This window comes from Falco rusticolus, chromosome 10, assembly GCF_015220075.1.
Source record: "Falco rusticolus isolate bFalRus1 chromosome 10, bFalRus1.pri, whole genome shotgun sequence".
Lineage (NCBI taxonomy): Eukaryota > Metazoa > Chordata > Aves > Falconiformes > Falconidae > Falco > Falco rusticolus.
In genome coordinates, this window is record NC_051196.1 from 4658698 (window position 1) to 4682819 (window position 24122).

General features: G+C 40.0%; 1 protein-coding gene across 1 annotated transcript in view; it reads left to right on the forward strand.

The window, feature by feature from the left end:
- Positions 1-23663, forward strand: part of PPP6R3 (protein phosphatase 6 regulatory subunit 3) — a 47656-nt gene extending 23993 nt beyond the window's left edge. Inside the window, 11 exon segments of the mRNA XM_037403068.1 lie at positions 2950-3036; positions 6670-6767; positions 8837-8891; positions 9627-9757; positions 10927-11045; positions 12482-12635; positions 13808-13914; positions 14831-14981; positions 18041-18058; positions 18379-18501; positions 22182-23663. Coding sequence (XP_037258965.1) covers positions 2950-3036; positions 6670-6767; positions 8837-8891; positions 9627-9757; positions 10927-11045; positions 12482-12635; positions 13808-13914; positions 14831-14981; positions 18041-18058; positions 18379-18501; positions 22182-22233 — 1095 coding nt within the window. The 3' untranslated portion in view covers positions 22234-23663.
- Positions 23664-24122: the final 459 nt, after the last annotated feature.

Sequence of the window (24122 nt, forward strand, 5' to 3'; positions counted from 1 at the left end):
ATACTGCTAATTGTCCTTTTGGTAGAAGGCAGGCAGTACTTGGCTAAGCTTTACCCGCTTACATTTACCTAGCTGAAGATTAAACAAGTGTGGAGTAATTGTTCATTTTCTCTTTAGACAGGGCGCATTAATGCTAGTACTGTGAAGAATGCTATACAATTTATGTTAGATTTGTACAGGAGACTTTATGACTTCAAATGTATCTTTGTGGCATCCTTCCAATACTAGTAATGATATTAAATGTTCATGAGGTATACTTAAAGACCAGGTGAGGATAATAAGCCACCACTAAGCCTAAAAGTAAGTCTAGAGGACTAATCATTCACGGTTGCCTTAAAAATCACCATGTAATTCCTTTCTCTTCAGAAGATTCTTCTCAGTGTTACCAGGAAATGAGGCAAAAAAGCCACGTATTAGATAGAATGAATTATTTGTGACAAGTGCCTGTGCCACGTGTGGGTGTTCGAAAGCAACTGTTCTCAATAGGGAGAGCTTTAAGTAAAGAACTAATTGCTGCAATTTTCAGTGGTCACTCCCACTCCCTTCCCTGGCACAACTCTGCTATTTATTAGGGAGGAGTAGTGCTAGTTCCTCCTTCCAGGTTTATGCTTTAACTACAGCGGCTGTCAGAAAACAAGAGCAGTTACTTGGGCCTTGTGTCCTGTTGGCTCCGAAACAGAGAGTTTGGGGCGGAAGATGCTATGTCTAGTTAAGAGTCCTGGGCTTGTTTCTGGTACAGCAGTAAGGGCAGGATTTCTACTGAGGATTAACCTGTTCATTAGTAGTAACCAAAGCTAAATAATTTTGGGTTTGGGTGTCCTTTTCACAACAAGTTGTAGTTGTAAATGATTAAGTATACTAACTTCTGTTGTTTCAAACTATGCCCACATGAAAGGGGGTGGTGTGTAGGGCTGCACGGGCTGTGATGCGGAGTGCGGAGTGCCTTGTAACTACGGCATGCCTTGTAGCTACGTCGAAGCATTGTTGTGGCTTAACCCCAGCCGGCGACCAAGCACCATGCAGCCACTTGCTCACACCACCCCCGCCCCCACCCAGAGGGATGGGAAGGAGGATTGGAAAGCAATGTAAAACTCAGGGGTTGAGATAAGAACAATTTAATAGGTAGAGCAAAACCCGCACACACAAGCAAAGAAGGAATTCGTTCCCTACCTCCCACGGGCAGGCAGGTGTTCAGCCATCCCCAGGGCAGCAGGGCTCCATGCGTAACGGTTACTCGGGAAGACAAAGGCCATAATGCCAGATGTCTCCCCCTTCCTCCTTCTTCCCCCAGTTTATATACTCAGCATGATGTCATATGGTGTGGAATATCCCTTTGGCTAGTCTGGGTCAGCTGTCCTGGCTGGGTCCCCTCCTGATTTCTTGTGCCCCCCAGCCCTCTGGCTGGCAGGGCCCAAGAAACTGGAAAGTCCTTCACTTAGTATAAACACCACCCAGCAACAACCAAAAACATCAGTGTGCTATCAGCGTTGTTCTCGCATCAAAGCCAAAACACGGCACTGCACCAGCTACTAAGAATAAAATAATCTCTGTCCCAGCTGAAAGCAGGACAAGCATGCAGGCTTTGCGAGAATGTTTTCATAAATATACAGTGAGTTACAGTGAGCACACTAACCTTCAGTGGAGTTGGTCTGTCATTTGATATACATTATCTGATGTCTTCCATCAGTATGTCATTGGACTTCTCCAGACACAACAAGCCCAGAGAGAGAATTTGGTTTATTACTATTTTTCCCACTTGCTGACAGCTTTAGTGTTAATGGGTCAGGTTTCCTTCAGAAAGTCAATAACTTTAAGTCGGGGCACTTCTGGTATGCAAAGTGCAGTGCAGGACTGAATGGTAGATGTACAAGAATAAAGCAGTTCCAGTTTTTTTTTTTTTAACTCTTACACCAACAGAAGAAAAAGCATAAAAGCACAACATACCTGAGGTAACGGCTTTAATTTCTCTTGCATATGCGTCCCGACTGTAGCACAGAAATGTGGCAGTCTTGTATGAAGCCTTATATGCGTTTCTGTACTCCTTTTGTATAGACTTTTTTTTTAAGAAAACACAAGGAATTCACGAACTGCTTGACTTCACTTGAGAATATGTAACATGGAATTGTAGGAGTGTGTAGAATAATGCAATATATTATCGTACAGTAAAAATTGTCATTTGTAGGTTTGCTTTATACTAGTGATCCTTCATAGAATAGGTCTTAAGGGTCAGCTGTTGCTACTGTTATTTAGCTAATTGCTGTCTCAGCTAAAATTACTTTGGAGTGCTGTACCGATTGAAGATGAGTACTTCCAAGAGCACGTTGCTTAGATGGTAGTCACTGAACAAACTAGTGCCACTAGTTCTATGTCAGATAATAAAATAATAAAAAAAAAAAATCTTCTTTCAAGCTAATGTTTTAAACAGCAGTTGCTGTGGCAACAACTCCATGTTTGTTTCCGCAAGTACACGTTGGTTATGGATTTCTGAAGTTTAATTCTTTTGTCTTTTTGTAAATCCTGTAGATTTACTTAGACAGTTTTCCTTGAATTTTTTAATATATTTTATATATGGGAAAGGAGGAGGATCTCTGTAAATAACATAGTGTTTTGGTGACAACTGATTCGCTTGCTATTTGATATATTCCATGCAGTACAAAGACATGACATGAGTTTAGTCTCATGTTTGAGACAACTGTCAGCTGTAAGACTGGCTTTTCTGTGTTAAATAGTCATTCTGCAGTGGCCAAAAGCCTTGGCTTTTTTGGGGTATCTAATGCTCGTGCATATGTTAATGCTATTGAAATACTCCAGGGAATTTTATGTGGTATAGCAGTCGGGGAAATCTAAAAATAAATCAGTTTCTTGTTTTGATATGAAACTGAAGATCCAGGCAGATAATGCCAGTACACTCATCATATACTATGCAAATGACTGAATTCCTTTGTATAGGTTACTACCTGCCACATTCATTCTTCCAGTGATGATGAAATTGACTTTAAAGAAACTGGCTTCTCACAGGATTCTTCTTTGCAGCAGGTGAGTTGAATTCTTTAAACAGCATAATTTACTTTTTCTGTACATATAAATACAATTTTTTTAAAAAAAAGCAGCAGAGCTTGTATTTCTGTGACAAGCAAATACAAACCTAGAAATTTTAGAATAAAACTTAGGCGTGTGCATGCACACAACTGCCTTATCAAACCCACAGGTATGGCTTTTTAACGAGTCATGATATCTTGGTGTGCCTTCCAGTTTTTGGTCTTTGATCATTCTGTGTATGTCACTATACCCAAGAGCATGTTTTATGTGCCAGATGTCTGACTAAGTTGAACGCAGTTTCTGTGTTAACTTTAGTTCTTACTAGATACTGCGTTTGAAATGGTGGCTTCTAATTGTGTTCTCTGGCAAGTGTGAATTGCTATGAAAGCAAATAAGAGTTTGTTTGGTTTTGCTAATAGACTTTTTTTTTAATGTTGACCCTTATTTTGATGAGGAAACAAGGATGATTCGTTACTTATAGTTTTTGGCAAAATATCAAATTCTACGGCTGTCACAACAATACATAGAGCTAAGTATGGCCCTGTGACAGGTTGTACCCAGCAGTTCAAATGTTTTTAACTTTATAGACCCTTAATACCTGACAAGTGTGCATAGCCAGATCTTCCTGAAATAAATTTCCAATGAACTTGGTCACTTATTTTTAAATTCAGTGTATGCTTTTGACAACTCATTTGTGAGTGTTTCGAAGATAGTTATCAATTGGTTTAATGAGAGAAAAAAAAGGTGAATGTCTAGAGAATTTTCAGATCAACCAGACTGAAACCTTCAGTCAAAGCTGTGTCCACCTTGACATTTCAATGCTTTCATAGCTGACTAATTGATAACGATACAGTGTTTAAATTGCTATGGCATTAGAATATTTTTGCAGTGACTGATTATGGCGAACGTTGGTGCCATTTTAAAGAACAGTGACAGCATCTCTGTAATAGTACTGTCCTACCTGCAATATGTGTATCTTCTAGTTCTTTCACTGGTGGTGGAAGTGGGAGCCATGCAGCGCAAGACTGCCAGTAGATCCCTTATACAGAACACATTATTTACCTGGGTTATTAAAACCCTGATAAATCTTCCAGCTCACACACTAGATAATCTTAAGACTGGCTTTGTTACTTTATGCATCTTCTATAGCTCTTACTTATGGTAATTGTTTGTTGAAGTTGAAAATGTGGGTGGTGGCTTAAGTTCTAAGAATATGATGCATTTCTATCTGATTCAGTGATTTTGTGCATGTAAAGTACACCTGAATACAAACTCTAAGTAAGCTGGGTGCTATCTAGTAGCAGCTCTAGTGAGAAAGTAAGATCTTTAAATATCTCTGCTCTTCTAATGCATCCCCCCCTTAGTGACCTGCTGTGCTTAGGCGATCCCTGGGTACTTGATCTGTAGAAATGTGGTTTAGTGCTGTTTCTTTCAAGTTTGTCACAATTTTCTTAATCTTTTTGTTATTTCACTAGCTTAGCTTGGGGAGAAAATACCTTTTAAAGTAATCTTGTGAGGAAAGCATACTAGACAAGATAAATCACTTGGAGGGAATGCTTTGAAGTTACTCAAAGCATTCTCCAGCTGCACACTTTTAATTCATAAAGGTGTCTCTGGCTTCAGCTAGAATACCCTGTTCTAGATCAATAGTTAAAGAAGGGAACAAAGTTATTTTCCAAAAGTAGAGGGTGGACCCATTAGGAATTCGGAGGAGGGAGGAAAATACTAAGGAACCTATTCCTCTTTGATTTATTTTTGCCAAATTTAATTCTGCTTGCACTATGACTTCTTTCTTCTGGCACCCAAATACAGTTCAATACTATGTTCTTCTAATGAAGACCCTTTGTTCCAGAAGGGAAAATTTCTTTTCCCCCACCAGCCTTTTTCACAGAAATGCTTTTTTATGAAAGTTTGAGTAACACTTCAAAACTGAAACGTTTTGAAAAAGTGTTCTGTCACCTGGGCCTGGGTTGTAAGGTTTCTTGTGCCAGCAGTACTTAATCTGCTCTCTTGCTGTGGCTCTGGAAACTTTCCCTTCGGGAAGGCATTGTTTCATTCTCTGCCAGCTTAGTACCACTTTTTGTCTCTTTAAGCATACTGGAAGTACTAGAGACTGGCATAAAACTGTCTAGGGTCTGAGAGATGCTAGCAATTTAACTGCATTTTATATACTTTTTGCAGAAAATTTTGAGGTAGAGATAAGATTTCACACTAGTTTCATAACTAGCTGATGTCACAAACCTCCTGTCTTTTCTGTTTATTTTGGCAAGTGGTGTTCTTAATGGTTGCACCTTTTGTAAAACAGGAGGAGTCTGTTTACTTCAGTTTTTTTTCTTTTCATGAAGTTAATTCACTAATGTCTTTCAGTCACATCTGCATTTTAATATCTGTAATAGTGGAAATACTTTACAGGAAAGGAGAGCTCGGTAGCCGTTGTAAAGCAGAGTTAATTGTTTCATAGGGAGGACAGTCAGTACTTGATTGTCTACCTGTGTAATGTTGATATACTAATTGTGTTGGTATCAAATCCTAAAGTTTCTCAGAACTATCTATCAGATTTTAGAACTTAGGATCAAAATGCAAAACAGTTTTTGCTTTGGCCTGGCTTAGCGTAGTGACCGTATCAGTCAGAGGGTTTTTTAGACCCATTTCCAGCCCTGATAATGTCTTGTCATATACCTCATCCTTCTGCATCTCCTTTTTTCTCCAGTTTTCATAATGCCTTAATCCAGACTTGCTGCTTTGACCATTCTCTTGTTTGCTTTCCATATTCACTTGTTCAGCTTTATCACCTTCCTCAAAGGTTTTGTCTGTATAGTGTTTCCCTTTAGCTACTTGGGCAAGAAACCAAGGGAGTTGACATGACAGCTGTTTCCTGGAGTATCTTGGCTTTTTTTTGATTTTACACAGGGAAATGACACTATCAAAAGTCCCTAGAGAATGTGTGGTAGTTTAATTATAGTCCCAGGAAATAAGAGACAAAACCTGTTTTTATGGATGGAAGAATGTGTATATATTAATATGTATGTATTAGTGTGTATATACCCATCTGCTGGCAGTTGACACTGGCATGTTCATTTAAAAATCAAAAAAAAAAAAAGCACAGTTGAGTCAGTGACACTGCATTGAGATGGAATATGTTGAATAGTTCCTTCTTCTAGATGTTGAATACATGCTGCTGGTATGTGTGCCTGAGACTAGTATTTCTAGTGATAACTACATGATAAATATGCAACTGTGCTTCAGTATCTATATATAACGTACTTTTCTGGTTCTTATAACTTATAATTTCCTGTTAGTTTGTATAAAGACAGCTTTTTCTTTTAATTAGTATACTGTGGTGTTTCACCGTTTCTGTGGGGTGCATTTGGAAGGGTGCTGATTAACACGTGCTTAAACTAGAGGTTTAACTTTCTTATTGAGAGCTGCTATTAAACTGGCTTTCAGGTCAGTACATGTAAACAGGTGTGCAGTCAGTGTTACCATTTAAAAGTCAGAGGCTAAGACAAATCCTTTCCCTGTCCTTTATGTTTAAATTAGTCTTTTGTTTCTTTGGAGCAAAATGGGCAAATAGGATTTAGAGTATTATTAGAATCATTATATCACTGTCGTTGGTCCTGGGGTTGCCAGGCCTTTTCTGATTATCAGATGCAACAAATGACGTCCAATTTTATTGACCAGTTTGGCTTCAACGATGAGAAGTTTGCTGATCAAGATGACATCGGCAAGTGAGTATAACATTATACTGGCTTTGAATATAATCTCAGGCATTTCCTTATTGTGCATTTCACTGTGGTTTTGCTGATGCCTTTACTGATGTGAGGCAGTTGCCAGTCACGTGTCTTTTTGTACCATCTATGTGCATTGATAGAAACCTCCCTTTACAGTTCCTAGGGGAAAGCAACAGCTTATCTTCCATTTCTAACGTCCTGGTTGTGCCAACATGAGAACGCAGTGCTTGGAATAAATAACTAAATTGTAACTCTGCTTTTGAAAGCTGTGTCTGTCCAATGACATGGCATTGCTGGGAGTGCTTTCACTTTCCCTGTGCCTCAAAGTGATTTCCTCCCCCGCCCCTCACTGAATCTATGTACCAGACCAGATGAATAGCCCTATTTTTAAGTTTTCCTGGAAAAGATGACAGGAACAACATGTCTGTGACTGTACTTTTCTGTAGGGCACAGTAAAAGGAAGGGCATCGTAAATCTACCTTTGTTTTCAAGGTTAAGGTAGTTAAGATGCATTTCAACAAATAGGGTAAGTGATGAGGAAATGAGAACAGTCTCGGTCAGATTTAAAAAAAAAAAAAAAACACAAAAAAAAACCCACACCACTGAAAAAAACCCACCCCAAACACAACAAAAACACTCCATGCACCATACCCAAACTGATCGCTTCAGTTTGAAGTAAACTGATGCCATAATGGAAAAGGGAACAATGGGAGTTCTTGCTAAGAATCAATTTGATCTTGATTTTTGTAAGAATTCATGGCTTGGGATGTGGAACCATGCAGATAAAGTAATGAGTGTTACTTGAAGATGGTTTCTAGAAGGGCAAAAGACAGTAAAACGTGTTGGTGCTCTTCTGTAAGATGTTAAGTGATAGTTGATCGAAGCTTGACTGAAGCTGCCTTTTTACCCCACGTAATCTGCTGAGATTATAGATTAAGGTAGGAGAGAGGAAGCAACTGAGGTTACTCGCTAACTTTGTTAGAAGCAAGTGGATTTTGGCAAGGATAGATGTTGAAATTCCTTTAAAAATCATGCCTTTGGTAGTGTACAGTCTTGGTGGAAAGATGACTACTTGTGTAAGCAGATCTCTTGAGATTTGTGATAGATATACTGATAAATTGAATTAAGATGTAGACAAAATTACTTTGAAGCTATGGCTTTTGTGTAAGAATCAGTTGCAGTTTAAATTACCTGCTTACTGTTGTGCAGTAATACGGTCACACTTAGAACTAATGTTCCGGTAGACCACTTACCTTGCTCCCTGCTTCGAAATGCAGTGAGGGTTAGAGGAAAAGTAGTACATGCTCTGCTGAATGCACTGCTATATGTGGCTAGAGAAAGAATGTATTAACTCTTCTGAAAGTCTGGTAGAATTTCCCATCTTTTCCTCCCCTCTCTTTTTGCTTCCCCTGGAGATTTAGTTTGCCTAATGCTATTTTTAGTCTTAAGACATGTTTGTAATTACTTCAATGAAACTGCTTGATAGCTTAATATGTGAAGATGTGTAAAGCCTAATTAGCGTATAGTTTGGGAAAAAACCTTCAGTGACTGGTTTAAAAAAAAAGATTACTTTTTTCTTTAGGAAGCAGAAGTTGATATTATGCTTTTTGCTTTCTCTTTTCCTGTTGAGAAGGTCTTTGTGTAGAGTGGTGAAATCAGAAGGTGTAAGAATTGCTAACACAGATCTCTGCAGGATTTTGAGCTGCATCATGGTACACCAGTCAGATTAGGCGTTGTTTAGGCCTAGGTTTTTTTCCTACAGTATTTGAGGTTTGCGTATATCTGCTCAGTTATGCTTCCTTAGGCTTGATGCATCTTCACAGTTAACTATGGAGTAGAGACAATATTGTTCTGTATTTTCATTGAAAATATTTCACAGTAAGAAAAATCACGTGAATGCCAGGCCTCCTTAATGTGGAATTTGACTGTTTTATGCTGGAAACTACTTTGTTTTTTAATCTTACGTTTTTGAATTACTGGAAAATGAGAAACATAAGAGAAATGAAATGTCTTCATGACACAATACAACATCTTGTTTTATTGCATACATCTGTATTTTGTTGTAGTGTTTCTTTTGATCGGGTCTCAGACATCAACTTTACCCTCAATACGAATGAAAGTGTAAGTATGTGTTCTTGTACCATCGGAAAAATTGCTGTCTTTGAAACTTCGGCATGATCTCAGAGTTTTGGTGGTGGTTGTTACATCTACTCCTCTGATGTGTAATCTTTAGAGAAGAACTACTCTACCTTGTTCCTGTATCATGAGATTTTTTTTTCTAATTGGAAGACACCGTTGTTCTTTGACCAGTATTAAACAGAATTGCTTCTAATTTATATGGCCAGGTTCAAGAACAGGTTTGGATCTGACCTGTGTGTATTGCACACTTGTGTTTTATGGGTAGAAACTATTTCAGTCTTGCAACGAGATTGTGGTGACAGGGAAGTAAGGACAGTCTTTAACCCTAGATGTTACTTGTCAGTTGAGCTGAAACGAACCTCACTAAGGAAAATAAAGCTGGAGCACTTGGTGGTCTGAAAAGCTCTTCAGTGTCATTCCTGCATGCCATCCTTAAACGTGATGGAAACTCCTAGCCGTTCTTTGTCAGCCCACTTGGCTTGTTAGCAGCTGAGGAAAACAAGCACTGAGTAAAACAAGAACTGAGTATTTCCTTGATAAGCTTTAAGTTGTTAAGATATTATGGTTTTCTGCTGCTTTTAGAGAATTATTTCCCCCCACACACACACATGCTGGTTTAAGATTCTATTCAGAATAGTCATGTATTTCCAAAATGTTTACTGATGTAACTAGGACGATTAATCATAAATACAGATTTTATACTTTTGCTGTGTTTAGGGCAATATAGCCTTGTTTGAGGCATGCTGTAAGGAGCGGATACAGCAGTTTGATGATGGTGGCTCTGATGAAGAAGACATTTGGGAAGAAAAACATATTGCCTTTACACCAGAGTCCCAGAGGCGTTCCAGGTAGGAAATGCGGTTTTCATCCAAGTAGCGGTATAGTGAGCCCGCAGTACTGAGCCCATGTCTTCTGCTTCAGGCTGACTGTTAGTACAGGCTGTCCAGCATAACTGGCAATTTCCATTCTGTGGAGAAATGAGTAGGGGCATGGCTGTAGTGTCTGTCATCCCATAATCTGCAGAAGATGGCAACAGCTCTCCTGCCTACTCGGCTTTTTCTGCACTTGAGCTTTTGTAGCTTACTCTTTTCCTGATGCTTACTCTTTTCCTCTGCTTTTAAACCTGCTCAGCCATTCTTCCCTTGGGCAAGGCAGTCTGGCTCCACACCTCTGTAGGCCTTGTTGTGCTCTCTACAGTACCAGTGTGGCTGTGGGGAAAACTGCACAGGGAGCTGCTCTGAGGGGAAGGGCCATCTGGTCCCCAAAACTCTCAGGGCTGTGCTTGGTGCTGAACTTTGTCCCAGGGTAGTCTTGGTTTCTCTGACCTTCTTGTGGCTTGAGTCACAAACTTGATCGCTTCTTCCCTTCCAACCTTCAAAATGCTTGTTGCTAATACCTTCTGTACAAACAATTATTTTGCCTGATGGTGTTGTGGTTACTTAATGGGATGCGTTTCAGGGATAGCCTTACCTTCTTACAACACCTTGGGTTTTTTTGTTAGTTGCACTTACCAGGAAGGGAGAGGTGCCCATAGGGTTTAAAGCGTGTATGTAGTTAGAAGATGGACTGGAATACTGTTGGGGAGATTACTTTAAAATAGGCTTGTTGCTGGGGTTTAATATAAATCAAGTTCTGTCTTGTTAAATCAGTGTTGAAGAGTTTGTATTTCAGCACTTCCGTTTAGTGTGAAGAGACCAAATAGGCCAGCAATCTCTGTACGCAAATCTGATTCCTTACTTTCCTTTTTTGCTCCCTTTTGCATGTCAAGAATAAAACTAATTTTTGTCTCTTGCCTGCAGATGGGAGGGAAGAGATAGCCTCTTTACATGATCAAGTGAGAAACCTTAAACCTTGGGGTTTTGAGAGCAATGAGAATACTAACAGCCAACAAATTATACCTCAGTTAATCCAACAGAAATGATAGCTGTTGTAATTCTCTGTAGCCTCAAACTCTCCAGTATTGTGCCCAGGGTCTGACACTGAACACAGAATGTAAACTATCTCTTTGTATTTTAAGTTCGGGCAGTACAGACAGTGAAGAAAGCACGGATTCTGAAGAAGAGGATGGAACAAAACAAGACTTGTTTGAATCTCACACCAATACAGAGGACAAAATGGAAGTAGACTTAAGTGAACGTACGTAGCATCTTTCCAGCTGCTTTGAGTTATAGGAAGGCGTTAGATCTAGCAGTCTTATTTTGTAGGAGTTCTCTTCATTTACTATTTTTATTCCAACTGTCTTAATAAAGTAGTCTTTCTCACTGTAAAGACTGCTTGCCACAGAGCATGCAAATAAATGTTGGGAAGTTAGAATTCCTTACGTGTCTTGAGTTAAGTTACTTAATCTCTCTAAAATTCATGTTTCTACTTTTCAAGAGGAAAAAAAAGGAAGAGGAATCAGAAAGGGAAGGATGCAATGTAATAATATATACATCTTGAATGCCTGCAAAAGTAATAGGTGGTTAATCTCCGAATCTAAAATATGGTTATTTTTACTGGAAGCCTTTCAGACCACATTTTCAACTAACAATGCTCTTGTTTTAAAAGAAGAAAGCAAAGAAGCCAGGTGAATTTGCATTGGTCTGGTTTCATGTGTGAATAAAAGATGTGCATCAGTAGACTCTTTACGTGGAGGCGTAACTGATGTAATTGGTTTAAAAATTTTCACGTTCAAGTCACAGTAGACTAAACTGGCTTTAGTTAAACTAAAGTGGCAATATCTGTAGGTAAAAGCCCTGTGTTATCTAGACTGTAAGGAATTACATTAAAATAGAAGAAGTTAAGGGTTTTCTTTTCTTTTGTCAGATTGGTGTCGTTGGCATCTGTGTGTCAAACAAGTTTTGATCCATGTGGGTCTCCTCCCATATCTGCCTGGGTTGGAATTTCTAATTGCTAGTCAGAGCTTCCTTTTCAGCCTGTTTTTTTGTATGTAAGTGTTAATGAAAAACGTATTTCCCTTGGGTAGGTGAAGTATTTTGAATTGACCTATCCTAAATTAGATGCTGTTAAGTCACAGTTGCTCTAAAATTTAAAATCCTGATAAATATTTTAAGTTGTAAAAAGCCTTAAACTTTTCTGAAACTTAGCAGTGGTGTTAGTGCATGAGAACTTTAGACTGCCCATACCTTAGTTGACATGCTCATTTTCTGTGTTCAGAAAAATGTGCATAGGAAACTGAAAAAGGATTAAAATTCTTTTAAGTTTTTTTACTATTGTAGAAATTAGTCTTGAAAAAATAAAAACATTATGTTTGTTTAAAGAATGAAGCGGGATTGTGCTTGTGATGTAGTATGGTTTGTTGTTTTTGTTCTTCAGATATTTTTTTTTTTATTAGCAGGATACTTGAGTTACTGTTTTTAAAATTCTGCTTTACTAGCAGAATTTCTGGTTTAGGGAATGCTTTTGTTTTTTTAACAGTTTATAGAGGATTCTTCCGCATGTGCTTTAAAGTCTAGTTATGAATTTTTATACTTTTTGGAATGTACATGTAGAGAATCAGTGCGTTAGGCATATGTGCACTTGTGTTCTTTTATTTAGATTTGTTCCTAATGAACTTGTTGATGGTTTTTCAGCACCGAACTGGTCAGCTAACTTTGATGTACCCATGGAGACGGCACATGGTGCCAATCTGGATTCTGTTGGGTCTGATGTGTGGAGTACGGAAGAACCTATGCCGGCAAAAGAAACTGGCTGGGCTTCCTTTTCTGAGTTCACGTCCTCTTTGAGGTAAGAATGTTGCGATTCAGGACAACCTTTGTTTCCTTTACCCAAGACTGTTGGTATTGTTCTGATGGAATAAAAAGTGTAGTGTCAAAAGGGCCCCCCCCCCCCAGTGTTTTATAACAGCATGTCTGTATGATCTATGTCATAGCAGGCTTCTGTAGGATGGATGGACCCTAGTGTGTCGTTGGCTTAGAGGGTGTTTGAAGAATAATTGCATTTTTTAATATTGTCGTGACCAGGATTTGGGCAGTGATTTTTCTTATTTTTGTAGTGTAGACTGAACCTAGCGAAGAGTTGAACATCAACTGTTGAATTTAAAGGTCGTAATGTCTATGACGTTTCTGTTTCATGGATGTTATAAAACAAGTGGGTTTGGCGCTTTGTGAGTTTTTTGAAAACTCACATGGTTATGTAGCTGTGATATCTAGGTTAGGTAGTTCTGTGCTATTTTGAGAATGCCAGAAATACAGCTCCTTTTCTTGGCTTGAATGCTACACGAAAAAATAGCTGAAGTCTTCTGTGTAAGTACCTAATTGTATAGATGTAAATTCTGAGTTGCCAAATACTAGCAGTCAAGAACTGATTCATTCTTCAGTCAGACTCTTCCTTTTATACATCTGGCTTTCAGTTGTCTGTCTGGCGCTAAACAGCTTGGGTATAAAGTACAGTTTTTCCAACACAAACCAGCATATTGTTTCATGCTTGAGGCAGATAAGTTGATGATGATTACGGGTTTAGAAAATGAAGACTTGGAGTTGCCACATTAGTGGGTAGAAAATTCTGTAGTCGATGGTGAGGACTGCGTTGGCGGTCTCAGCAGGGAACCATTTTTCAAGTTGCAAAGAGTGCATTTACAAAGTCAGTTAATGTCGGAAGCGGAAGGAGCCAGGGGTACTCGTATGCCTGATTTACGAGGGACATGTCCACTACTACTTGTAATCAAACCAAATAAAACAAGTAAATATAAACCCACCACCAACAGTTCTGGTGGATTTTGCATCACTAAACTGTTTAGCGTGTCTTCCAAGACTCCTACAAATAAGCCTGCTGTCATTCAGGTTTCAGTAGACTTCTAGGCCATTTAGCTTTGCTACAGAACTAAAAATCCTGTTGTAAGAACATTTCATTCTGCTATTCAGAAACGTTACTGAAGCTTTTTTACTTTGTATTTGAAGCTCAAAAGATTCCTTAAGAAGTAACTCTCCTGTGGAAATGGAAACAAACACAGACCCAGTTGATCCCTTGAGTGCAAATGTAACTGCTCTTGCAACACAGCTGGAGAGTAAGTACGCTGCATTCAGAAATGCAAACAAATGACTTTTAATAGTTTTACCTGAGAAAGATCTCCCTGAACTTGAAAATTCAGGTTTCCAGAGACCTCATCTGGCTTGCTCTGTTCTGCCAGGTAATGAAAATGATTTGTCAAAAGAATGTGTGCACTACTATAGTTTTCTATTTAAAACAGGGGGCAGCATTATCATTAGCTCTGAAAAGCGGGCGCATCGTGAAGAGAAAAGCATTATAAGGAAGCCAAGTGTGTTCTGTTAGAGGAGCCACACCTGTGGCAGCGCTTTGCTGAGCTGGTTTAGCCTCCAGCCTCTTCTGATGCGGCCATAGGCCAGTAGCCTCAACATGTTCAGATTTTCCCCTTCTGCTCATTCCTTTCCAAGTCACCTTCACTATGCATGCGCTAATTCTTTCTTCTACATGTATGAACTGAATAAATGCCAAAGGTGCTAATTAGCTCTTTGTATATACAATTAACAGACAGAACAAGAAGTGCGGAGAAGTCCAGGGAGAATGGACTTCCCAAAGGCTTGTCTGTACTTGGAAACTTACTGTCAAGTTTGTGCTCTGTGGGCTTGTGTTATAAACTTGACTGTACAGAAAAAGCAATATGTGACAGTAATCGGACTGAAGTCTTGTTCAGGCAAGCCTGATGCAGTAACCATTGTCAATCTAAACCACCGTGTGGCTTGCAAATGGGAAAAAAAAATTGGAGAACGTGACCTTTCCTTAAGCCATCTGTAAGAAGCGGTTACGCTCTATATATATGTATAGTGGGCATCGCGGCAAGGTGTCTTTGCAAAAGTGTGCGCAAAACTGCGGCAATAGCGTGGTGGTTGTATTGGCTGGTATGCTTGCTCATGGAGTTCAAATGTAAGCAGCCGTGTGCTCACTCTCTTCTGTATATCTAGCCCCAGGTAGCGTTGCTATGGAGGCCAGCTCCGATGGGGAGGACGATGCAGAAAATGCGGACAAGGTAACGGAAACAGTGATGAACGGCAGCATGAAGGAGACGCTGAGCCTTACCGTAGATGCTAAAACTGAAACGGCTGTGTTCAAAAGGTGAGAATACCAGTTGTCTTCCCACCCTTGTAAAATAAGCACTGTTGATGGAACACTGTCGTCAGAGTTCTTTGCAAGTGACAGTTCCTGGGAACTTAAACTAGAAACCTTCTTCCAAAGTCATTGTTTCGAAATTTTACTTCCAGTTAGTTACCGTGACATACAACTTCGCATATGAGCCTGCCTTTCAGCAGAGGATTATTAGTGGAAGACTGGCGCGATAACTTTTGACCCCGATGCGCATTATCATGTATTTTTAATGTACAGTTATTCTTTACTGTACAGTTAATAGCATGTCAAAGCTAAGCTTTTTAGATTTTGCACAGAATTGTTAGATTCGGGTTGGAATTCCATCCCTCATCCAGGATGGTGGAGGACAGGAGGTGAGGGCCAGCCAGGCACTGCTCTTGGGAATAATTCGTCCGACACTTGGGGTGATCACTCTTGGTGGTATGAATGAGGGAGTCGGATCTGTTCTGGACTACAGGTGGCACACAGCATCCTAGAATAGCCAGAAGAACAAACTCCTTAATGTTGTTACCTTCTGATACAGTGTGTTTGACTGGGGAATAGCTGTCTTTCAGTATGGTTACGTTCCATATTGCATACATCAACACCGTAACCCTTTTATAGGGATAAAGCACACTTCCATTTCATCTACTTCAGATCTCGTCTACTGAGATCTTGGTGTACTGTATTTAGTATCAAGTATTTACGTAGGGAAGTTAAGGGCTACAAACAGTCTGACCTGCAAAAATAATTCTGGGTTTATTAACGGAAGCTGGTGTGTGTTCTCTTTCCCCCACCCCCCTCCCCCACCATCTTGACAAAGCAGAACATCCTAAACATCGTACTGGCATTTTGACATGCAACTCTCTTATTATTCTTTTAGAAGAATTTTCTAGTGTCTGTCACTGTTCTAACTTTGAATATTGAAAAGAATTGGCTGTGTATCTTGGAAATTGCTTAAAAAAAAAAAAATCCCCGTCCATTTCAGTAGGAAAAGCTTTCCTGTGTTAGTCCTTACGCTGCTCTTTTAAATTCGTTCTGCTTTGTCCTGTTAGTGGTAGAGTAGGTAAGTGCTCTTCGTTTTGGATGGTTTGGAAATTGAAACGTAACAGCTTTCAGTCACTCTTGCTTCCATCCTTTTGGGTATCGAAGCAATAATTAACAACTCTGATCGCTTTTGGCACCTGACCTCTGATGTTCAGTAGGGAGGAGGGAGCATTTGTGACTGCACAGCACTTGTGAATCAAGCGGCACGGTTAGAGGAACTGAGCCAAAGCAGCGCAGAGCAGGATTGGGACTCGGTGCAGACTGGTGTGGCGTGGAAACCACAGTGCCTTGCTGACCCAGGAAGTGATGCAGCTCCTCTCCAGTTTATTCTGTATTTTGGGGAACGCTTTTACATGGTCTGTGCTCCTGTTGTGTTAACGTTTACAGTTGGATTTAGTTATCCACAGTGGTCTTACATTTCTCCTTACACTGCTGTAGTTCACATGTGCTTGAAAATTCTGTGACTTCTGATACCGGTACGAAAGCTAGTAAGAGGCAGCAGCATGTGGCGGAGGTTCCTGCCCGCCTTCAGGGAGTTACCTGCTTGAGCTGTGGAGTAAGTACCTCAGTTCTTGTAGTTAAAAGGGCACAGAGGTGCGAAGGGACACAGTATCGTAGAATCGCCCAGGTCAGAAGGGTCTTCAGAGATCATCTGGTCCAGGTTTTTGTGGGAATGAGGTTACCTAGCACTCTGGCCAGTCACATCTTAGAAACCGCTTAGCAGTGGGGGTGCTGGGATCTCGATTTAGACGGGGGAGATTAAGGAAGTAGAGGAGGAGGCTGAAAGGTGAGGTCTGTAATGCAGAGGCTGTTCTACTCTGATAAAGGTGTGTGGCCTCATACTGAGTCACTGCTCACGCTGGCGTCTTAAAGCCAATTCTTAAATGTGCCAAATCAACAAATGGGAGAGTAAAGTAGTAATTCCTTTGGAATAAATACCTAAAGCAATGCTGGGGAAAAAAAAGGTCTGGATTAAGGGACATTTAGAGTAGTGAGAGGAGGTCCTACTCTGCCCTGTATACCTGGCGAAGTGGATTCTTCCAGACCTAAGTTTCATATAGTCTGCTGCCAGTGGAAAACCGACGGTGGCGGAGTCGGCGTTGAGGGGAGGAAGACCATCAGAAGCGCAGTGTTGAATTTTTGAAGAACTGTGAAGGACAAAAATGTGGTTTCTGAACTTAGTTCAAAACTGAGAATGAGAAGGGAAGAATGACAGCAGAGACTGCCCCTTTTACACATTTAAAACATTAGAAGACCAGTTCTGATTGCGATGGTGACTATTTTATTTTGAACTAATACAGAGAGCATCAAGGCAAATGAGATGTGGAGATCAGGTGAGGAAAACTGGATCTTGGTGAGAGATGGCAATGCAAAAGCCATTATTTTTAGAGGCTCTGCAGATATAAGGAGGCATGGGGCGAAAGAGAAGGATTTGTTGAAATGTAACGGATCCATTGAAAGATGGACTGTAAAAATGGGAAGAAAAATCAGCAGTGGCTTTAAAATGTTCCTGACTTCTTGGATAGATTTGTTGCCAAAGAGGTGCAAGATGTTTGTCTACTTCAAAGCTACCTTATAACTATCTCTTGCAGGTATATGGTCAAATTTGTATTCCGGTGCACTCATGGTGGTGTGGCTGAGGTGGGAGAGGGTGGAATAGAGAGGCAGAAAAGCTTTAATTTGGAGGCAAACAAGTATTTGTTCACCAATGACTTTTGAGGCTGCCTAGTTATGTGGTAATGTCTTACGCAGTGAGTGTACTGCTCTTCCACCAACCTATGGTTTTGTCTGAGACGAAGTTCATGAAGTAGATTGGGCTGCAGTCTTAGTCCTGCGGAACCCACACATTGTATTTCACTGTGGAGTTATGAGGGAGTTCAATAAAAACGGTGGTGAGTTTATGATTCTGCTGATGTTTCATGGACAGACTATTAATGCCAGTTTCTGAGGAATCTTGAACTTCTCTTATACTTTCTTCCATTTTTGCATACTTCTGGCTTCAGAGTGTTGAAATCCTATCGGTATGTATAGTCAAGGATCATGACTGTGATTGTTACCACTCCAGGCATCACACGCATTCCTTATTTCCTTTCTGATCTTATTTGTAACCACTGTGTTTCCTGCTCTTTTATCCAGTTGAGTTTTATGGGATGTAACCACCGGTGCATTATTAGGCATTTGTGAAGTCTAGAGCCATGTGCTTGATCTTCATGTTGCAATCATAACTTAAAATCCATTTGCATGTGAAATATGGACCCATCCCCGTTTTCTCCTGTTGCTTGAAATTTCACTGTAAGTAAGCTTAAGAATTAAATAACTTCTTTGCTTTTTTCTTTTCAAGTGAGGAAGGAAAACTGTCTACCTCACAGGATGCTTCTTGTAAATATGTAGTAGAAGAGAATGCAGAGGTTGCAGAAGAGGCTCCTTCAGCTCTGCAGCCTGCTAACAGCAGTCCAGAACAGAGGTAACTGCGTTCAAGGATGCTTTCAATCCTCTAAATAGCAGTTTGCGTGTTTTCCTAATTGGATTGATCTGAAGAGATTAATGAATTCCAGTTATCGGGTCTGCGTTCAGATCAATCAAAACATGTGCTTGCATCTGTTTTTTAAAATTCAAACAAGTTATGGTTTCTGTTGATTCTAAGACCGAGTTGTCAAAAACTTATTTGCCTTTACTACTTGTCTTGCCAGGTGTTGTAAATACTCTCTTGGTTTTGTGATATGTCATCAAGCTAGAGTAGTGAATTGATACGCTTACAAAAACGATGATTAAAAAAAAAAGTTAGGGGAATAAGTTTGTCCTGCACACTTACGTAAGTTGGGTCTACCAGTTTTTCATTCTGTACTGCAGAACTGTTCGTAGGGCGTCCGCTAGTGCAGTTGTACAGAAGGGAAATGGTGTCTTAAGTCACGCTGGATTGATTGTGAATCTGTTACTACTTGCACTCTTGTCGTCATCTGGTATTAATCTGAATGCTTGCAGATTTGGAGATCTTTTCGAAGTACATAAATAATTCGCTTCAAATAAAACTTGCCTGAAATACGGAGCAGCCTGGATTGCTCAGCATGCTTACTGGAGGAAATGAGGCATTTTTCCTTAGCAGCTTGGCTACTAGCGCAGTGTTGGAGACTAGTAATTCAAGATTCAGTTGAGGGAAGAGCTACTAAAGCAAGCTGCTTTTGCATAAATTTGTTTCTTTTAAATTGTCAGGTAGTGCTGCTTTCTCCAAAAAAAAAAAAAAAAAAAAGGCATTTCGACAGTATTTCTCCTGTTTCATTTCCTGCTAAAGTACTTGTTTGGGGCTTTTTTTTTTTTGCCTCCCAAGTTACATTGGTGTAGCAACATGCACAATCAACTCTTGTCTAGTATGGCTTCACCGGAATGAAATGCATGTAGGGTGACATAAATCACCAAATGTTAGAAATGCTTAATGCAGATGTCTCCCATCAGCTGGGTTCCAGACTTGAATCGGAGGATTCTTCTTGATCTTAAAAGCCCAAAAACAATGAAGAGCTTAAAGTAGGTGAGAAGATTTCCACCTTTGAAGGCAGTAGTCAGTGAAGCCCTTGTCTAGAACTGAAGCGTTCGTAAGTGCTTTGAGATCAATGCCTAGGCAAGAGTTCACTGGTTTCCTAGCAGAACCAATGGCTTGTTGAACATCAGGTCCAACCTCCCCGGCTCGCTTCTCCGTGTGACAGCTAAGGGTGGGTTGCTGCCATTCCCTTTTCCAGACTTAATTCAAGGGTGCCCAGAAGAACTATGCTGTCTCAAAAGAAAATTCCTGTAAAAGGACAACCTAAGTCCGTATTTACTAAACACTGAGTTAATCAGTAGGGTCTGCTCCCCTTCCTGCAGAGCAGGGCTTGGGTGGGCAGTGCTGTGTATGCTGCCTTCCTGTGTGGGGAGCAGAGTATGTTCCGAATGGGAGCATGTTCTGAAGAGGGCGAGAGGATTTTGCTTAATTAAAAGGAATTCCAGGAGTCACTTTTGCCTTGCAGTATAAACAGGGCTCTGATTCTGAAAACCAGAATTCAGACTGTGTACACACACACACATACTTTCTGAATCTGTATTAAACTAGTTTTAATAGTTTAAAAGCTGTTGGGTTTCTTGACTTTAATAGATTTTAAACTATAATTGGAGAAAGGTGGTATTCCTCACACGAATCCTGTGGAAAAAGTAATAATTCTTACTTTCTATAAGAATTTATATATATATTTTTATAAGCTATAATACATTAATAAACCACTTTGTGGGTGCTATTGAAGACAAAACTGAAATGCTTTTCCAAGGAAAGACTGAGTATAGCTCTGCGCCCAGCACCCAGCGCTGCCGCTGCGTGTCCTGATCGCAGCGTATGCAGACTAAGAAGGATGCAAGCACGTTTGATAAATTTAGATTCTGGTTTTCAGACTTGTTTGAGCTAGAATGTCTTAACCTCTGTGGTACTGGGTGCTACGCTAAAGCACGGCTGCCTTTTCCTGTAAGCCAGAACCTTCTGCTCTGCATAAATCCCATGAATTTCATCAAGAAGTGGCTTCTCATCGGGAAAAACCCAATCGTCTATGCTGTAGTTCCTGGGTTTCCCCCTTTAAGTGTCTTTCACAGCCTCTTCTTTCCCTGGAGGTACCGGGTTTTATCCCAACAGTGTTTTTAATGCTGGTAAGCGTTGAACTGCAGGGAAGGCTCTGGGTACCAGGCGGTTGCCTGTTCGGTAAAGATGCTTGTCAAAGCCAACAGAGGGCTCCGGCAGCTCGCCGTTGGTGGTCCGGGACATCGGAGGAGCTCCTTCCACTGCCTCCGGCTGGCTTCAGCCAAGCTCGGCACTTTCTCTAAAGGTGGCTGTCACAGCAGATCCTCGTATAAGCGCAGTGTAAATGTCAAGATAAACCTAATTGTGCTTCTGGGGCTCCATGCATGTATGACTAGTGGGAGGAGTCCCCTAGGTAGGTCTTTGGCTGGTGGCCAGCAGCAGTCATCTCTGCCAGGAGCCCTCTTCTGTCACAGATTTTTATTTTTTTTTTTCCCACTTAATAAGTGACTTACTGCCGTGTGACCTGTCAGGCTTGCTCTCCAATGCAGCGCTTGTTTCTTACCTTCCAGGCTGCTCTAAAAAGTGTTTGATTTAGTCTAGTGGTGTCTGTCTTTTGTCTAATGTGTACGTATTTTTTTTAAAAAGTGTTTTTAGAGCTTAGCAGCCAAAGCCTTAGCTAGGGGACTCCTGCTGGTCATGTGCATGTAGAGCACGGACCCAAGAGTGGCTTCTCTGTGATGTACACCATCAGAGAACAGGAGTTACAGGTAACGTTTCTCATGTGTAGTTCCAAACAGTGTTTATATTCTTTAAGGGAATCTTCAAATGTGCTCAGACTCGCACTGAATGGAAGTTGAGATATTTTTTTTTTGTCACTTGCAATTCTTAACGTTCTCGTGCTCCACTGATTTGATCTCTACATGTGTTAGTCCTGAGCAATTGAGCCTGTGTTTACTCTAAAGTTCTTACCTAGAAATGTATATACGTTGCTGTTTTCACTTTTGCAGGTTTGCTCCTTATTTCCCTCCATGCTTCCAGACCTTTTCATGCTAATGGACTGACATCAAAGTATTGGTGAAATGGCAGTTTGTAATTAGATTAGTAACTAAAGTAGTTTTTTTAAGACACTGCTGTTTTTTCCTGTTGCGTCTTAGCTGATGCACCCTTAAATACTCCTGGCATCACATTTTGCCTCACAGAGTGAGATTTGGAGAGGCATCAGAAATGCACTTCTTATTGGTGATTCTCCTGGGGTGATACCACATCTCTCTGGATCGCTTAGTAGCTCACTTAATACAGATCAAACACTCCTCGGCTGTGTGGTCAGTTAAAGTGCCATGCTTGATTAGACAATAAGGACTCCAGAAAATAAATGGGATGAGCCTGTTACAGCTTGTATCTCCTCTCTTGGACTCTGGGGTCGTGCTGTACAGGACCTGGGGTTGTTGGTTTTCTGGGTGTGTGTTGTGGTGGTGTGTGGGTTTTTGTTTGGGTGTGTGGTTTTTTGTTGGTGGTTTGTTTCTTTTTTTTTTTTTTTTTGCACCTACCCGAATTTGGGTTTTACCCTTTGTGTTTCTTGTCTCCTTACGTGTCTCTTTTTGGCCTCTTAGGACTGATCAACACACCCATTTAGGAGAGGCGTCTGTTAATGGCCCTGTATGATATGTGATGTCTGCTACCTTGGCTGAAGAAAATGAACTGATATCCAGGTGTTTGAGTGTTTCTTGAGGATTTCATCTAGACCCTGTTGAAGCCAGTCACTGCTGCACTAATTTCGCAAGGGATCAGGACCAGCAACATTTATATTCTAGATTTTAAGACATTGTACAGAAATTCATAAGTGTAAAAATATTGCACATTGAGAAATACCAATAATTTTTGCGTATGTTTATATTGTATTGTTCTAAATAATGGGTGGCCTGTGAAATAAGATCCTGCTACCCATGTAATGATGATAGTAGTGTTACTATAGTTAAAATGGCTGTAAGAATAGTTTTATAAAAAAGTGAATACACAAATCTAATGTATTTGAGACATAACTATTTGATGATTAGTGTGACCAAAGTATTTAGCAGTTTTCATACATTTTTCACCTTGTAAAAAGAAAAGAAAATGAATTCATGTTTCTTCTGAAACTGAAATGCCCTATAAATGTTATTTTGGTTGGTTTAGCTTACAAAAGTGATTTAAATAAGAATTTTTTGGTGTTCAACATTTTACAACAGGTTTTTTAATTGGTAATTGTTTTTTCTGTATTGTTCAAAACGGATCAAAAAATGTAAGTCTATTGGTAGAGATTTTAAGTATTTATTGCTACAACTTAGTTGACAAATTGATGTTCCTGTAAAGCCATATGTTCTGTTAAGTCTTGTTTGCTTGAAACAATACCTTCCAGGTGAAACACTAGACTATTTGAAGTGCACATGGCTTGTTGTGTTTAAGTGATTCACCTGCCTTTTAACCCATTCACCAAGATTTAGCTTAATACCGAGCATTATACAATGGAACATTTCAGAACAATCTGCGTATTTAAAACGCTATAATCCTTTTAGACAAGTCAAGTAAATGAAATGCCCGTGCTGCTAATGTAATTACAGTACCTGCATTTTAAAAGTATATAGTGTTTTTAATACAAACTTTGGCAGCAGAGCATGTTAATTGTTACTTTCACTGTACTGATCTGTGTGAGGCTTTCATTTGTATGTTCGAAACCAGTTTTTTCACAGCTGGTTTGTGTATATATATATAGTGATTATGGAAACTAATTCTGTGTAATTTATAATTTTCTATGTCAGTGTAAAATTCCAACAGCCTTCTCAAACAAACAGAAGCAATATACTGTATATTGCCACAGCGTCTGGTGAAAGGGTTAAAGTACTTCACCTCCTGCACTTCTAGGTGCATATCCATTTTTGTTTCTGTAATAGTTACACTCATTTATTTTTTACATCCTATGTTTTCCTGACCAGTATTTAAAGCCAAAAGGATACTCTAAACAATGGCCAATGATTTATTTTAGAAGGCGTCCCAAGCAACGTGCCTAAACATTACATTGCATACAGAAATAAAAAAACCCGACACGTACAATGGCATTGCCCTTATTGCTTCCTCTCTTGCATCTTCTGCAGCAAATCTCAGTGGCGTTCATCATTGCGAATTGTTACGGACTGATCTGTGGTCTTGAAAACTGAGGGAGGGGAAAAACCACAGTATTGTAGCTGGAGTTGGTAGCTACTCTTGCCCTTTTATTTGTACTTTGTAAATGCTGGAATCCAGGGGGTTTCTAGGTTGTTCAGTTCAACATTGCTTCTGAATCAGCTTGACCAAAAAGAGTTTGCATATTAGCTTTAAGGTTGGCGGCTGTCCTCTTCCCATGTTCTGATCTGTTAATGAACAAGCAGCTGGGGAAAGAAACCCACATGCTTCAATACATGAATTGCAATCCAAGTAGAAATGCCAAATACAGGAGAGCAGCGTGCTGGCTTACATTAGTTTGATGTTTCTAAGGAATAAAACTTTTGTCCTTTCCAGCAGAGCTTTGTCCCTTGCTG